Here is a 16,682-nt window from a genome sequence, read left to right as displayed (position 1 = left end):
CCACGAACAATGAGACCCTCTCCCTGAGAGTCAGTTTTAACCACAAGATGCTTCATCTTATCATACAAGGTTAAAGAATCATAAACCTCATCAACTGTGAGAGACTCGCGGCTATATAAAATCGCATCTCTAAAGGTTGAATAAAACGGGGGCAACGAACAAAGTAGAATCAACCCTAGATCTTCCTTATCATATTGAACCTTCATGGCCTCCAAGTTTGAGAGAATTTCTTTAAACATTGTTAAGTATTCGTGCACAGACGCACCTTCCTTCAAACGATGAGTATAAAGACACTGCTTCATATGCAGCTTGCTAGTTAGAGTTTTAGACATACATATTTGTTTCGACCTCTTCCATAATCCAGCGGCGGTCTTCTCCTTCATCACATCCTGCAAAATTTCGTTAGACAGATGTAGATGTAACTGTGTTAACGCCTTTCGATCCTTGCGCTTCTTCTCTTCCTTCGTTAATGTTGAAAGCATCTTATGTACCACTAGTAGGGCTTCCTCTAAGTCCATCTGTGCAAGAACTGCCTGCATTTTTATCTGCCACAACGCGAATCTGGTGTTACGATGTAACAGCGAAAATTCATACTTCAAAGATGTCATTATCGTGATTGAGATGAACAACCCGGAAGCTCTGATACCAATTTTTAAAAAAATATCGATAATGACAATATATCACAAAGAGAAGAGAAATAAAAATAAAGAACACACAAATTTTTACATAGAAACCCTTTTAGGAAAAAACCACGGGCAGAGAAGAAGAAAATTCACTATGTCAAATTCGAATAATTACAAGAGGAGTAGACTATGTCTATTTATAGGCTTATAAAATCATATTCTAATAGGAGTGTAGTAAGATTGAAACACCTTATTCTAATCAATATCAAATAGATGGATTTTAATAAGGTTTAAAAAATCTTATTCTAAAATAAAATAAAAGAAGTATAGTTCTATAGGGATTTTACTTTTATTTTATTTAACCACTATATTTTATTTAAATAAAGATTCGGTCACTTAATTCTAACACTATACTTTACCATCTTAATTTTGAATCGCCCTGGACTCTCTGCAAACCACAAAACACACAGAAATGCTAATGAAATAAAACCATAATTACAACTAAGAGTAAAATTAATTTTATTAAACACAAAATTCAGAATTTCGCTTTAATAATTGACAAGCAAATATATAATACAGTAGCTGGAGTTAAAGAAATCAAACAAGTTTTAGATAAATGAAAAACATTTAAGTCATAACCAAGAATATGGATTAAATAATTAAAGAAATAGAAGAATAAACAAATAAAAAGAGAAATGGCAACTCACCCCCAGGCTTTTCGGGTTCTAAAATGTAGGATTTTGATTGGAAATGAAAGTGAATTAACGGAGGATCTGAGAGTTTTTTTGTGGAATTTTATTGTGGGATGAAAAGAAAAGTTAAAATATCAGTGTATCTTGAAATTTATTCTTTTGTACTTTTTTATTTTTCTTATTTTAAATTGTTATACCAATAAATTTCACATAAAAAATTAATAATTTTAACAATTAAACTTGAGATATTAAATTCTTAAAAATAAAAATATAATGGCTAAATTTTAAATTTTCAAAAGTATAGAGATCAAGAAAATTTTAATAAATATATTTATTAAAAATTCTTATAAAACCAAATAAACCTTTAATTAAAATAGTAAAATCGAATATTTAAAATTTATTTTGTTTTGAGTTTAAAACTAATCATATTTGACATTTTATTGGTTTTATATAAAAATACAAAAACAACCTCATACTCCTACTTTGTATATAGAAGGTATTTTAATAATTTCTTAATCGAGTTGGTACTTGGTTAATTCGTGACACTAACTCCATCGGGTTGGTTGGAATATTATTTTCTCTACATGTTTTAGTCATTGATTAATTATAAACTAATCACAATTGGTAATTTTAGTTACTCACATGACTTGTTTATAGCAAAGAGAAGAAATTTTTTCTTTTATTTGAACAAAACTTATTTTTACAAGAGTTTTACTCATCTTTTTAATTGTATATTTAAATTTATACTAATTATTCTTTATTTTATATCTAACCATTTTAGAACAATTGTATTAAATAAGCTTTATTATTATTATCATATTATTATACTAATAGCGAAACATAACAAAAGGGTTAATAACACTTTTGATCACTAACTTGATAATTAAATATATTTTTTATTGTCCACTTTAATACTTAATAATATGCACCATTTTAATCTCTTAAACTTGGCAACTAATACACCTAAATGTATATTGCCATTCCAGGAATATAAGGCCTTAACTAAACTTGGGAGGTTATCAACCAATTGGGATTCGTGGGCAGCTCGATGATAAGTTGGCAGCATCTAAATAGTTATTTCGTCAAAAAATCTTAATTAATGGAAAATATTTCATCCAAGTGTATTAAATGTAAATAAGCTAAATCTAAAGTTATGGCATATGATTTATATACTCCTAGATTTTTTTGGATTGATAATTTTTATGAACTTTTTGATAGTTAGAGAAGATCAATAAAAATGGTTACAAAATTGATTTATTGAGTATAATGTCAGTGTTACTTTTGATGTTGCTGATTTATCTCCTTTTGGTATGGATGTAAATTTGAGGGCAAATCCTCTTGAGGAATGATGCATGCACTAATGGCTTGGACAACAAGAAAATTTTGGACAACATAAAGGATTTGAATTTTCCAAAGTGAACCAATTACAAGATCAAGACTAAACAATTGGAGGATGGAATTCAAGGTTTTGTTTAAAGCTCTATTTCAAGTGAGTTTCAAACTGAAGTTCTAGAATCATCTTCAAATCTCAAGAAACTTGGAGAGCAGACTCAAGTATGTGTCAAGTAAGACTCTTTTTTGCATTGAAGAGAACTTAAACTAAACAGAGACCCTTCTCATCCTCTCTAAACCACTCTCATAATCTTGTAGCAATTGTAGCACATCCATAGGAGCTTGTGGAAAGACAAGAATCCCATAATGGTTCCCAAGTGCCATAGCCGCTATTGCATCTAGCCGATTCCCTTCGTGTTACCCGCACCTCCCATTCCCGTCGAAGGAAGCTAGCAATTTTATTATTTATCAAGTAACTTTGGAGAATTTTGTAATAAGTTTATCCCTCATTTCTAGTAAAAGGCATTGCACATGCCCGAAAATTACACTCCAAGTAAGTCTATTTATTTTACTTTTTTTATTTCTTAGAGTTAAATAATTGATTACTTGGGAAGCAAGTGGCTGATACAAATCAATAAAAATACTTGCATGTCAAGTAGTTTGAGTAGGTCTTAGAAGAATTAGCTTGCATGCATTGTAAGATAGTTGACTAAATCTTAAGAGGTTTAGAGTTTCTTAACTTGCAAGCCAATTTTAAACTATATATAGGAAGGCATGATCGCCATTAGGATATGTACCTTTGTTTTTGTTTTTTTATTATTAATAAAATTACTCAAGAGAGTTTTTCTTTCAAGATTCAATTATTGTTTGAGCTTCAAAGATTTGCAGCAACTCAACATCAAGCTTGCAACTTTTAACACTCTAATTTGCTAGGTTCATATTTTAGAGAGTTGGTTAGAATCCTATGATTATCTTTGTTGGTTACTCAACCAAAAGGGGCGTGGGAACACTAATCTATCATTTCAATTTCATCCTTATACCTTAAAAGGGCATTTGATCCATAAAAAAGATGGCAGCAGCAACTCAATTAATGAATCCTAACTTCCAACTTAATTGCTAAAATGTCTTTGGCTGAAGTGACAAACTCCGATGTTATCCTCACAGCTCTAATCAGGAAAACATTTACAGCAGCTCCCTTGGTTCTAGGTCTCATCATTTTTTTTACATTTAAAGCTCTCAAATACTATGTAAACTCATCCAAGTGGTTACCCCTTCATCTTGTCCAAGTCTAATCCGTTCAAATGGACCTTTTTTATTAAGTCAGTTTGATTACTGATAAACTAAGATAATACACATTATCTAAAGCCAAGCCAAAATACCCTTAAATGGAAGCTCTTCAAACCAACAGATTCCATTTTGACCTGTTTTGCACTTATTTTTATAAGATGGATGCACAATTAGCATATCATGGTAGTAGGATAATTGCCATACAAGATAGTCATGTCCTCGTCCATTTGGGCTCTGTGAAACTAGTATTCAGACAAATTGGCATCGCAAGGCTTTTATATTCAGTTGGCTGACAGAATAGTGAAGATAAACAATACACTTTGATCCAAAGTACGATAAGTAATGGCACTGAATACGAGCGTAGAACAAACCAAGTTCAATTGGATGGAAAAAGGGCAGCGAGTAGCGTGCCACCCAAATAAACCTTGGACAATATTATGAAAACTAAACTAAACTAAACTAATCTGAATCTACAACTTTCAAGCATGATGACTACATAACTGCTATAACACCTGGAGGTTGAATGCTTTTGGATGGATTGACAAAGACCAAATGCTGACACCATATACTACCGAAGTTCTTCCTCTCCCGCACTGAACTCCCACAAGCAAGATAGCATTCATTCACAACGCCCACAACAATCCCCTTTTGGTTGATCTGTACAGTGTGGGGCAAGAATAATGCTCTAAGTGAACATATGGTCTGATCATTAACTCAGGCTGACTGCAACGTCACCTTCTCCGAAGCTGTGCTCTGATACTCAGCACAAGCCTCCGGGGTATCTTCTTCACTAGGTGGAACCAGCTGCCAGAACAGTGATAGGTACTTGTCCCATTCAAGCAAAATCATAGAGCCTTTGGCACTCCCAGTTTTTTCCTTCACCATCAAGATTTAAAGTAAGGACATTGTTCAAGAAAATAAAGGCAAAGCCCATAAAGAACTTATACCGCAATAGAAAATCCGACATTTGTAAAAGTAGTTTTTAAAGTTAATGGCAATAATCATTACATGAGATAGTACTGATATTATAATCGTAGTCTTCAATTTGAAAAAGAGAATGTCCTTGATTAATTCACTCAGAAAATAAAGAAAATCAAAGTGTTTTCCGTAATATAAGAAACAGCAGGGATAAAATTACAATTAGCAAAAATCATAATAAATGACTATATTTCTATATTCATATTACTGATTTATAGCCTAGTGTATTCAAGACTTCATTTTCGTTTGGAAAATATAATACGAATTTTGAAACAAAAGAATAGAATATACATGTGTGCATATATATATATATATATATACATCACAATTCAGCATATAAAAGAAAGGTATTATTGATGTGTTTGTGACAACTATTTGCTAATGGACAAATCACTTAACATTAGTAGGAACAGATTTTGTTTGAAGAATATACTATACAGAAAAACTGTTAATCATCACGATTTCAATATTTAATCTTTTGGAAATCTTGAATTTAAAAAAAAATTACTTCATATAAAAGAAATTCCTATAAATTTTAACAGCATTTTATACTCGAGGTTTAGATTTTTGAGGGGGGCAGATTAGTTTTTTCATGTACCATTTGAAGAGCCTAAACTAAATTCACCATGTACATAAGAGAATACTAAAACTTAGCCAGACCACAGTCTTAAGTGGCTCTGCCACTGCCCACTTGTCAGCAAGCAGTGGCTCTTAACCTAAGAAATATGTGACAAGTCAAAGTGTTCATTGTGCTGGTTCATTATGATTGTTGGACAATTCAAGGTGAACTTACAACATGGGCCTCTATAAGGCTCTTAAGCTGCATCTGTCCAACAGGGGCAGTTACTCTTTGGATCTTCACAATTTCCTTATTTACCTGATCAAACATTTATAAAATTGTAAAGATGTGAATCTGAAGGAATATTGATGGAAAGCAAATGGTAATAGTATGATATATTTTTCTCATAGATATTTGATCAATTAGAAGAACCAGAACAAAAACATTACTTTCACTGACTTGCATCCCTATAGATTATACTTATGTGCTACAATTGTCAAAAGTGAAGCAAGCAGACTGGAAATGTGCAAGAGGCCTTCATTGCAAAATCTATGAATCTAATGCTTTGGCTAACAATTGGAAACCTCAAAACTAGAGGAAATTGATGTTCAAAAGGATATTTTTCTTCTTCTTTTAGTAGAGTGTGGGGGAAAAGGAACTATTCCAAAGTTTAGAATCTAAGAAAAAATATATCAGTAATAATAAGGTGAATTGAAGTAGAAAGAAAGGGGAGAAAAGGCTAAAGCATTAAAATATTTTATAAACTTTGTGCGTGTCTCATGTGACCACATTCTGTTTCAGAGCAGCTGAAGAAATGGGACACAACTGATGACTGATGGCATGCAATTAGTTAAGAATCATTTCCTATGGCAGCAGAGAGGTCTCATCACAAATTAACCACAGCATTTCTAGAAATTATATTCAAGGATGCAAGATTGTTAATTACTTTCCAATGTATAATAAATTAAGAAGCCAAGATATAAGAGAGGAAGATGGGCCACTTCTGCTCAAACCTTGGGCATTAGAGTATCATCCTCATCAAGCATGTATGCTAAACCTCCAGTCATTCCAGCAGCAACATTTCTCCCCACTCTGTCAAAAATAAATGCAACATTCAAAGAATTACATCAAATTTTTTTTCTTTTTTTTTTTTGGGGGGGAGGGGGGGTGGGGCTGGGGCTAATTGGATTACATCAAGTAGCTTAGTGACAACCAGTACAAAAAATAAACCATTACTCACTTTCCAAGTACAACCACACAACCACCAGTCATGTACTCGCAGCAATGATCACCAGTGCCTTCAACCACTGCTTGGGCAAGTGAGTTTCTCACAGCAAAGCGCTCTCCAGCCTTCCCTCTAACAAAGATTTGTCCACCTGTTGCTCCATACAAACATGTATTTCCTACAATAGTTGCATCCTCAGGGCAAAACCCAGGATTCTCTACAGGGGTTACTACCAACTCACCTCCAGCCATACCCTTGAAATATTTATAGAGTTCATGTCAGATTCTATGAACAAACAATGAAGTTCAATCATACCTTGAAGGTTCATTTAACACTTTTTATTATATTCTAATTTAACTTGAGAGTTGGCTAACAATGTTCACAAATCAGTTTAGGCTATACCAGAGTGACAGTTGTAACAGATACACACACAAACACATACTTGGAAAAGGAATTTTTTTGACATAGTTTACGTGTTTAGATTGTTTCATATCTAGTTAAAGTCTATAGTGGTCAGAGTCCATTAAAAATAACTAAATCACAAAATCGCATGTTTTTTACTAACCAAGTTCAAAATTTTAGAAAATCAATAGCACTTTTTTTGAAATATTAAAATTATCCAACAGAGCATGTAGATAGCAATTTAGTCACAATACCTTTCCCACATAATCGTTAGCTTCTCCAATAAGTCGAATATTCATTCCAGGAGTCAGGAAGCATGCAAATGACTGCCCAGCACTACCAGTAAATCTATGGACAAGAAGAAAACTGTTTTAGCTTGCATGACACAGATGCATTTTTAAGCACAAACATCAACTATTTAGAAGTTGGATCTCACGTTATATTAATCTGCCCAGCAAACCCAGTGTCACCATATCTTTTTGCAATCACACCTGCTATACGACCACAAACAGCTCGGTCCACATTGTATATCTTTATAGTCTTATGTACCTCTTTCTCATTTTCAATTGCATGAGATACCTGAATGAATGAAATAAAGCTTCTTAATTGCTGACTATTACTAACAACTCATACTAAAAGTATCGCAAAACAAATTAAATTAAATTAACAATTTTCATAACATAGTTTAAACATTAAAATCTACCTTAACGACTTTGTTTCCTTATATTGCAATTTTGTGTTTCTATCAACCAGTCTAGTTCCTATAAAGGCATCACTAATTGGCATTACAATCCCCAGTACATTGAGGTGACATTATAATATGTTATAATCAGGGATTTAAATTGCGGTCGCGGTCGCGGTCGCGTTTTCGGTCGCATTGCGTTTATCGCGGTTGCGGACATAGCGGATGCTATTGCGGTCATTGCGGGTATCGCGGCTGTGAATTTTACACTACTTATTGTGTATTGCGGGTATAGCGGGTTTCGGCAGTAGCAGTTTCGGACAGTGCCGCTACCGCTATATAACGGCCGCTATTTCGGTAACGGACCGCTATTTAAATCCCTGGTTATAATATGTTACCATCCCACCTAAAACCAATAAGAAATAATGGAAGGGGACAACTCAAATACAACGCAGAAGAGATCCGAGACTTCACCAATGTGAAGAAAAATCACTTAATATATGTTACTGGATAAAGTCAAAGAAGAAAATTATGTTTTTCCAAACTTTACAGAAGGCCCTTTCCACACTCCAAACAATTTTTTTGAAAGTTGGGAGATTTTATATTCTACCATCTAGCACCTGAGTTTATCACAACCTGTACCTAAATTTAGTAGCTTTTGTGTTCAGATAGAGACTTAGCATAAGGATTATTAAGAATAGCCACAAAGTCCTTGACAGTAGAAATTCTTTGAAGTATCATATAGAAACTTAGAGAGTAGCACTCAGATTCCAGAGATAAGGTCAAATCATTAGTAGAACGATCTTATGGGCCAAACCTATTTTAGGAAAGGCCATTAATTTTGATTCTCTAGTTAAGGCTTAGGTTTTTGTTTTATTTCTTTCCTTGGGTTTCTTGGTTGTTATTTTATTTCAGTTAGGTTATTTCATTTTTAGAATAGATTTCCTATTTACGTAATAAGATTGTTCCTTATTTAAAGGGATGTATGGAATAATAAAACCTAAACAAAACTTTTTTCAAAGCCTTAAAAAGATAACAGTCTTTCTCAAACGAGTCCTAAGGTTTCAATCTTTCTTTAGCGAACTGAACTATCCGTCACAATAGGTCATTACAGGAATCAAAGTAAAGAGAAGACAATTGACTTCAACTTCCGTAGCAATTGCCACGTGATAATATGTTTGTGTGTTTATAACAATTTGGTATCAGAGCCTACCACAATAGGCAATGATGTATGTGCATTGACGCAAACTATTATGGAAACCATGGTGGAAGCTAGGTTTATTGATATGAAAAGCCACAAAAACAGCCACCTTCAGCAAATGACTACAAATCCAAGAACATACGTAACTCTGACTTAGGTAAATCAACAATTGGGGATGGTGATGCAACCAGTACTACAACCCAACACTAAGCACCTCTCCCACTAGTTACTGCAGGAGGCACAACACCACCATTCCTGGGTGGGGTGGTTCTGCCAGTTGAAGTTGTTCTCAAGTACACAAAATTAGTTTTTCCTACTTTTGATGGATTGGAAGATTCCTTGATTCAGCTGTATTGTGTAAACAAATCTTCAAAAACCAACACAACAATGAGGCAGACAAGGTAAGTTTGGAAGCCTTCCACATGGGTAGGCACATCTTTGGTATTATTAGATCAAATTGGAGGGCCATGTGATAAACTGGTTAGAGTTCCATAATTGCCACTCCCTTCATTTTAGTCCTCCAGTAGGCAGAAATCCCTTGGGAGATTCGATTAGTTTGAAACAGATCGAAACTTTAGAGCTATATCAGCAATAACTTCAGGAAAAATTAGCATGAGCACGCCAATACATTTAAGTAGACCAACATGTTGGGTTATTCATGGCTGGACTGCATGATTCCATTCAATTAGATGCTCTAATGCACAAACCATTGATTTAGCCATGACTATAAGCCTTGCTAGAGCCTATGAACAGAAGTAGCAAATGCTATGTGTCAAAAATAATCGTAAAGGAACTTGGCAAGGTAATGAGGGCAGTTTCAAATTCCCTGTGGATATAACAATTTTGGCACCCAACTTTCTAAAGGCAGCAATATGTTAGGGGAACTATTGAAGCAAAATCGATAAATAATCTAGCCACTTTTTTAAAGATATGGGCAAAATTGGCAGAAAGAAGGAAGAAGGGCTTATGCTATAATTCTGACGAACAGCATATGGTTAGGTAACAATGTAAGAAGCTCTTTTGGCAGAGCTGAATGACGCAAAACCAAAATCTAAAACTGAGACTGAGACTGAACTGGGTTGAGTTATATCGTCAAGTTATCATGAATTCAAGCTTGAGGAAAACCTTTTATTTGTTGGTGGGGGCATAGCTACGAGTCAAACCTATGTTAGGAAAGGTCATTAATTTCGATTCTCTAATTAAGGCTTAAACTGAGATTTTAATTCTTAGGTTTCTTGATTGTGATTTTATTTCAGTTAAGTTGCTTCCCTTTTACAATAGGTTTCCTATTTATGTAATAAGACTAATCTTTATTTAAAGAGATCTAAGTCTGTCTCTAATGAGTCCAAAGGTATCTCCCTTTGATGAGCTGAACTATCAATCAAAATAGGTCATTACAAGAATCAAGATAAAGGGAAAACAACTGACCTCCCTATCAATCTCCCTATGACTCGATCCTATTTGTGTGTTCATAACAAAAGATTTATTTATGAAACTTTGCAACTATAACTACCGACTATGACATCTTTCATTTGAAATTCTCCTAGAGCCCTTGAGTGCAACATAGTTACCTAGGAAGACTAAGTACTTACAGAGGATATGGCTCAAGTATGACACAATATGGAATGGTAATGGTGACATGTCAACTTCTAAGATTTAAGGATATAGAAGTGGAATTATACCATAAGAAAAAAATTATTTCAATAGATTTTAACAAAGCATACAATAAAAAACTTTAATTTTCTAAAATAAAAATGTTTTGTTATAATAAATTACTAAGGAAATTTATGATCGAGAAATATCTTTGTAAATAAACTCAACATCCTTCACATTTGGGCTTTAAAGATATCGAAACAAAATGGCATGAACCAGAAAGCTTAGAAACTTATCAAAACCAATCCAAGCCATACGTGCTATGAACATTTTGTGTGTTGATTTTCTTTTCTTGCAAAGCTACCTACTTTAATTTCCCTTCTCTTTTCCAACCCAGCCGCCTACCACTACCAACTTCAAAGCTCAAAAAGAAAAAAAAAAAATCATTCAAGATAAGAGGCAGCATTGACAGCAAGACACTCAACCAACCCTAATTCACTCCCTTTATTTTCTACCATTTCTCTTCCAATTCTCAACTTTTTTTGAACACCTTTCTGGTGAAGACAGTGCCACCTCCATGATAGCTTCATGTGTTATCCTCTTTTCTTTCTTTCTTTCTTTCTTTCTTCTTTTTTTTTTTTTTTTTTTTTTGAATTCTGGCATCAATGAACGTGTCCAAATAAAATGTTATCATTTTAAAAAATTTCCATATTCAGCCATGTTGGATACATATCCCAGCATCTCAAAGGTGTGTAGGCATTCAGCACAAACACAACACCAAATGCAAGGAGGTAGAGCCATACACAATAACATGTCAAATAAGGAGAAAACTAGTTGAAACAAGCGAGTTGTAAGATTTTCAAGAGCATTTGGAACAGAAGGGACTACTGGAAAACCTTTTGTTTGTCTAAATCTCACAGAGTCCTCTTCATGTCCCAGTCAAGAAAAAAGCGATTGATCATGAATGTGAAATTACATATACATGCAAGTGTTACCTCAGGATCAGAAAGTAAAATATCATCCAGAACAGGACCATTTGAGTGAACTTCTTGAGTCCTGATGGCAGTACTGCTCCATTTTGGTAATCCAACATTCTAGGAACCAGAGACAATTTTCATGTTGAATGCAGATAAAAAATAAGCATGTTCACCAGAAGGAAAAAGAAACCTTCATGTGATGAGAGAAGGCAATGACTCAAAAACATACCGACAATATATAATTCAGATCAAGATGCTGGGTTTTCACTAGTGAGATATCTCGTGGTTTTAGCAAATCTGTTCGTCCAATTATATCATCCAACTTTTCATAACCCAGTTGTGCTAACATGCCACGCACCTGAAAGAAATAAAAATAATTCTATTAGAGGGGAAAGAATACAGAAAAGAAAAAGTGAGAATGATAATTTAAAAAGAATTCTAAATTGAGGAAAAGGAATCCAAAACCCCATCAAGAATAAGGATTATGGGTTACCTCCTCTGCAACATATAAAAAGAAATTGACAAGGTCACCAGGCACGCCAGGAAATCTTGCACGAAGTTCTTCTCGCTAATGTTGAAATAAAAATACATATTAATAACAAAAAGTAGGGGATAGTACATTACATACGAGCACAAGCAATCATAGCATCATATAAGGGAAAGGGTATATTCTAGTACCTGACTGGCAACACCAACTGGGCAATTATTTGTGTGACAAATGCGAGCCATTACACATCCAGTGGCAATCATTGCCAAAGAGCCAAAGCCATACTCATCAGCACCCATCGCTGCAGCCATTAGAACATCAACTCCACTTCTGAAACCACCATCGACTCTAAGAATTACCCTTTCTCTTAGTCCATTTTCAATGAGAGTCTGTTAAAGATCAGTGATTTAACATTGCTCTTATTCTTTCAAATTAAAAACAAAAAGCATTGCTCTTATTAAATGATAAATAAATTTCCAAGATTAAATTGGTAGGATAAAGACATACCTGGTGGGTCTCAGTAAGTCCAAGCTCCCAAGGACCACCAGCATGTTTAATGGAACTTATGGGACTAGCTCCAGTACCACCATCATGACCAGATATCTGCCAAAGCAAATTACAGTTGTCAGATGACTTTGGATGGATTCCTAAGAGCTATATTCAAAAACAGCATTCTAGATTTTGCTTTCCCCTTATTACATTTATATATTAATATAAATTCATAATTGAATAGAATAGAAATGAAATGAAAAGGAAAATAGTAGCATTAAAAACACAATAAATCCAGACAATGAACAGAGATACAACATTGTATCTCGTGAATATCCAAGGCATATATCAGCCTTGCAAGGAAGACAGCTTGGGTTGCTAGCACCACTGGTTCCGCCAGATACAAATGCCGAAAGTCCATTAGTGCAAGAATTTTTCAGTTTGGCTGTGAAGAAACTTTTGAGATTCATGATCAACTTAAAATAACTTATCTTGATGCAATCAACTTCAGAAGAGGCACTTTGTGACAAATAATAAATATGCCAAAAGTTTAATCTTCTTCAGCATGCCACTTTAACGTGGAAACTTCAAAGAAGCAGATGAAAAACTAGGAAAGGAGCTGAACCGCTAAGACCAATAAACTAGTGAGTCTTGAAACTTACATTTACATTTCTTTTAATTGTCTATTTAACTCTACTATAAAAGTTCTGTGGGCAGAAAGTTTGTATTAATGAGCTTTGTAGGATTGAGAATTTAAAAGAGATATAAATCAAACCAAAATTTGTGATCATGGGTACTAAACTTAGTATAGACTGTGAATATCACCACTTTTAGCTAGAACTTTAAGAATTGTGCTCCTCTATGGTCTGTTTACCACAAAACTCTACTTCAAATGTTTTCTCTTATCCTTTTAACAATTATTTCAAGTTCTAAACTATCAAGTGTGATAAAAAATTAAATTTAAAAACAAAACAAAACAAACACGTCAGCATTCATTTCATATTCCAAAATCAACCTGAATCATAGAGCTTAAATCACCAGCTCAATATGTTTAGAGTGCTTCCAAAACATTGCATTTAATTTCTTTTATTCAATTAAAAGGCCTGCATGAAATGTAATTTTTATATTAAACTTATTCAGCCTCATTTCTACATTCAAGTTAGCTAATTCAGTCACATTTTTACATTAAAGTTAGCTAAGTCTATGAAGTTTTAATTCAGATTTACTAATTTTCTAGTAGTTTTTACTTGGTTTGATTTATTTTTTCCATGATAAAATTAGATAACTTTCTACTTTCGTAAGTGCAAAGTGAGAAGGAGCTTCGAGATGTGAAGAGACGACACAAAGGTAGCAAGAATGCATCAGATGTGTAGATAGTTGATATTACCCCCTTTCTTACTCGTAAAGGCACATCTAATGAATAAGGTAAAAAAAATTAAACAGAGCATCAATCAGGTGGGCCTTTTATGCCTATCGCCTTACAAAAAACACACCTGGGCACACCAAGAACGTTGCTTATCAGATGCATTTGACCTAAAAGGGTCTAAGGCACCTTTGTTATTTCACGCTAAGGTGCAACACACAGGCAGACACCTTGACAGCTCGGAATTCATTCATGTATGAATTTCCTTATTTATCTATATATTTCTTCTTCCTTTTTGTTTGTTTAAAATTTAGGAGGAGCTTCAAATACAAGATCTAGCTTTATTCTTAATTTCATTTTCATGTAACATTTAATGCATTTTTATCTAAGGGAAAACAATATTGATGGTGTTCTTTTGCATATTTTGCAGGTGCAGAGAAAAAATCAGCTTCACAAATTATAGGTATTTTAGATTTATTTTCCTCTTTAATTTCCCTATTTGTTTATTTACTTTTAATGAAATTTTATGATGTTTCTCTAGCGTGTACCAATGTTTTGTTATATTCATTGTAATAAGGTTATAGTGGTTTTAAACATAATGTTGGGGCTTTCTCTTAGATGTCTATGAAAATCTTCTCTTTTTTTTTTTTTTTCTTTTATGACTTTTTCCTCATATTAAGGTTTTGCAGTCATAAGTTTTCTGGTTCTGGGAAGTCTTTCAAGTGATATAATGACTTTTATGCTCTTCTTTGCTGCAGATAGCTTCCTCTAGAAAAGTTAATTTTTGTGCTTTAACATTACTTTCTCTGCTGCGCTTACTTTATTCATCACTAGTTGTTAATCTTGAAAATTACTATTAAGAATATATAATCATTAGGAAACAATTTCACTAGTGATGCCTGGGTTAAACATGAGAATACTTTTAACAGCAGAAAAATGCATAAACAACTCTAAGCACATTGGCAAGGCACAACTTATGTAGATACACCGTCTTGAGAAAAAGATTGATTAGTGTTATGCAATTGAAGAAACCAGAAATAATAATAATAATAATAATAATAATAATAATATTCAAGGGCATAGAAATAAAACAGAAGGAACATGACACAGCTAAGAGCTCAGGATACTGGTAATAAATTAGGATAATTCACCTGTATGATATCAGCATTAGCCTTTGCAACCCCAGAAGCAACTGTTCCGATTCCAGCTTCTGCCACTAGCTTTACAGATACCTTAGCCTTAGGGTTGACCTAAATATTTGGTAGATATAAGATAGTATTCTTATCAGCACTCCAAGGATACCTAAACAGATTAGAACGATAATTTGGTAGCTGAACTAAAAACATGCAATTATCCCCCACATCACAACCATAGCAATTTAGTACAAGCAACCATTACGTCAGCCTTCTTTTGTTACAATGAAACCGATTTTCAACATTTAAAAAATTGGTTTTCAAGGCAACAAAGGCATCAGGAAAAATCTTGGAACTTAAAATCGGTTTGGATAAATCAACAACTCTTTTTGAGTTTCACTGGCCAATGATCCTGTATTAATCTACTAACTGATTTTGAGTTTCTAGAAATTTGGCTGGAAAACGGACTAGAAGATGTTGAAAACCTATTTCATGCCACAAAAGCAAGTTGGTTGAGTAGTGTTCATGGTTAAACTAGATATATGTCTTTGAAGTTCACTGAATCTGTTATAGTGCAGGTACTATATGCATAAATCAAATCTAGATTAAACATGAAGCAATCAATTACCTGATGTAGGTCAAAGATCAATTGTGCAAGATCTTCAATAGAATAAATGTCATGGTGCGGAGGTGGAGATATAAGTGGAACACCTGGTTTAGAATTTCTTAACTTTGCAATATATGCACTAACTTTTTTTCCTGGCAACTGACCTCCTTCACCTGGCTTTGCACCTTGTGCAATTTTGATTTCCAATTGATCTGCATTGGCCAAGAATGTTGGAGTAACACCAAATCGACCAGAAGCAACCTGAAGAAATAGTGATCATGAGAATAAAAGGAACAATTTACATGACTGCTCGATATGTATCAAAAGCATACACTGCTCCCTATCCGCTAAACCACTCTATAATGTATCAAAAGCACAGACTGCTCCTAGCAGATCAGGACCGTCAGGTTTATCTATGTTCTTTCCATCCAATTAAAAGTTAAATGTTTATGCCAGTCTTGACTTTAGAATCTGGTGCCAAAAAAGACAGATTGCCTCCATATTGGTATTTAATTATTTTTCTTTAAAAAACAAAAGATTGAGAAGTATTGAAACTTTACCAAAAATGGGCCCAAACATAAGGAGATTCAAGTATTGAAATCATTGTATTGTTGTTGTTTTTTTCTAAATGTACTTTTAACTTCTTACAATAAACTTCTAAAAGAAAGTCCTAGTTGCATTTTTTGTGACAGAAAAAATAACAAGATAGCTAAGTGCTACACAGTTATGGCGCAAAAGCATAAATCAATGCAAATGTATACCATTCACGTGGTGCAGATAACAACAGATGTATTGTTTCAAAAATCTGTGCCCTAAAGAAAACCTCATGAGGTCAACATGACATATGACAGAATCATATGAAACTTTTTCTAAGCAAAGTTCCGTTGCATAACCTGTTTAATAGCACTCGTAGCAGTATCACCATTTTGAAGACCTTTGAGATGTGGCAGTGTGGGAGAATACCCATCAACAACATCAGTAAGTGGCCTCCAGCGAATTGGATCCTTGGAGAAAGTAAACAAAAACCATTAGTTTCTTCAATTTATTTCCTT

At 33.8% G+C, this 16,682-nt stretch overlaps 1 protein-coding gene across 1 annotated transcript in view; it reads right to left on the bottom strand.

Annotated features, from left to right (window-relative positions):
* Positions 1-4,182: 4,182 nt before the first annotated feature.
* Positions 4,183-16,682, bottom strand: part of LOC105786202 (ferredoxin-dependent glutamate synthase, chloroplastic) — a 32,648-nt gene continuing 20,148 nt past the window's right edge. The window contains exons 20-33 of the mRNA XM_012612541.2: positions 16,524-16,634; positions 15,652-15,891; positions 15,042-15,140; positions 12,546-12,641; positions 12,230-12,427; positions 12,045-12,119; positions 11,781-11,909; positions 11,570-11,668; positions 7,535-7,677; positions 7,353-7,446; positions 6,712-6,950; positions 6,485-6,563; positions 5,706-5,789; positions 4,183-4,810 (exon numbers count right to left, since the gene is read on the bottom strand). Of these exons, the coding sequence (XP_012467995.1) occupies positions 4,649-4,810; positions 5,706-5,789; positions 6,485-6,563; positions 6,712-6,950; positions 7,353-7,446; positions 7,535-7,677; positions 11,570-11,668; positions 11,781-11,909; positions 12,045-12,119; positions 12,230-12,427; positions 12,546-12,641; positions 15,042-15,140; positions 15,652-15,891; positions 16,524-16,634 (1,848 nt within the window). The 3' untranslated portion in view covers positions 4,183-4,648. The remainder of the gene's footprint in view (positions 4,811-5,705; positions 5,790-6,484; positions 6,564-6,711; positions 6,951-7,352; positions 7,447-7,534; positions 7,678-11,569; positions 11,669-11,780; positions 11,910-12,044; positions 12,120-12,229; positions 12,428-12,545; positions 12,642-15,041; positions 15,141-15,651; positions 15,892-16,523; positions 16,635-16,682) is intronic.

This window comes from Gossypium raimondii, chromosome 1 (assembly GCF_025698545.1).
Source record: "Gossypium raimondii isolate GPD5lz chromosome 1, ASM2569854v1, whole genome shotgun sequence".
In the NCBI taxonomy this organism is placed as follows: domain Eukaryota; kingdom Viridiplantae; phylum Streptophyta; class Magnoliopsida; order Malvales; family Malvaceae; genus Gossypium; species Gossypium raimondii.
The sequence above is the reverse complement of the archived record's forward strand: the minus strand, read 5'-3'. Positions and strand labels throughout refer to the sequence as shown.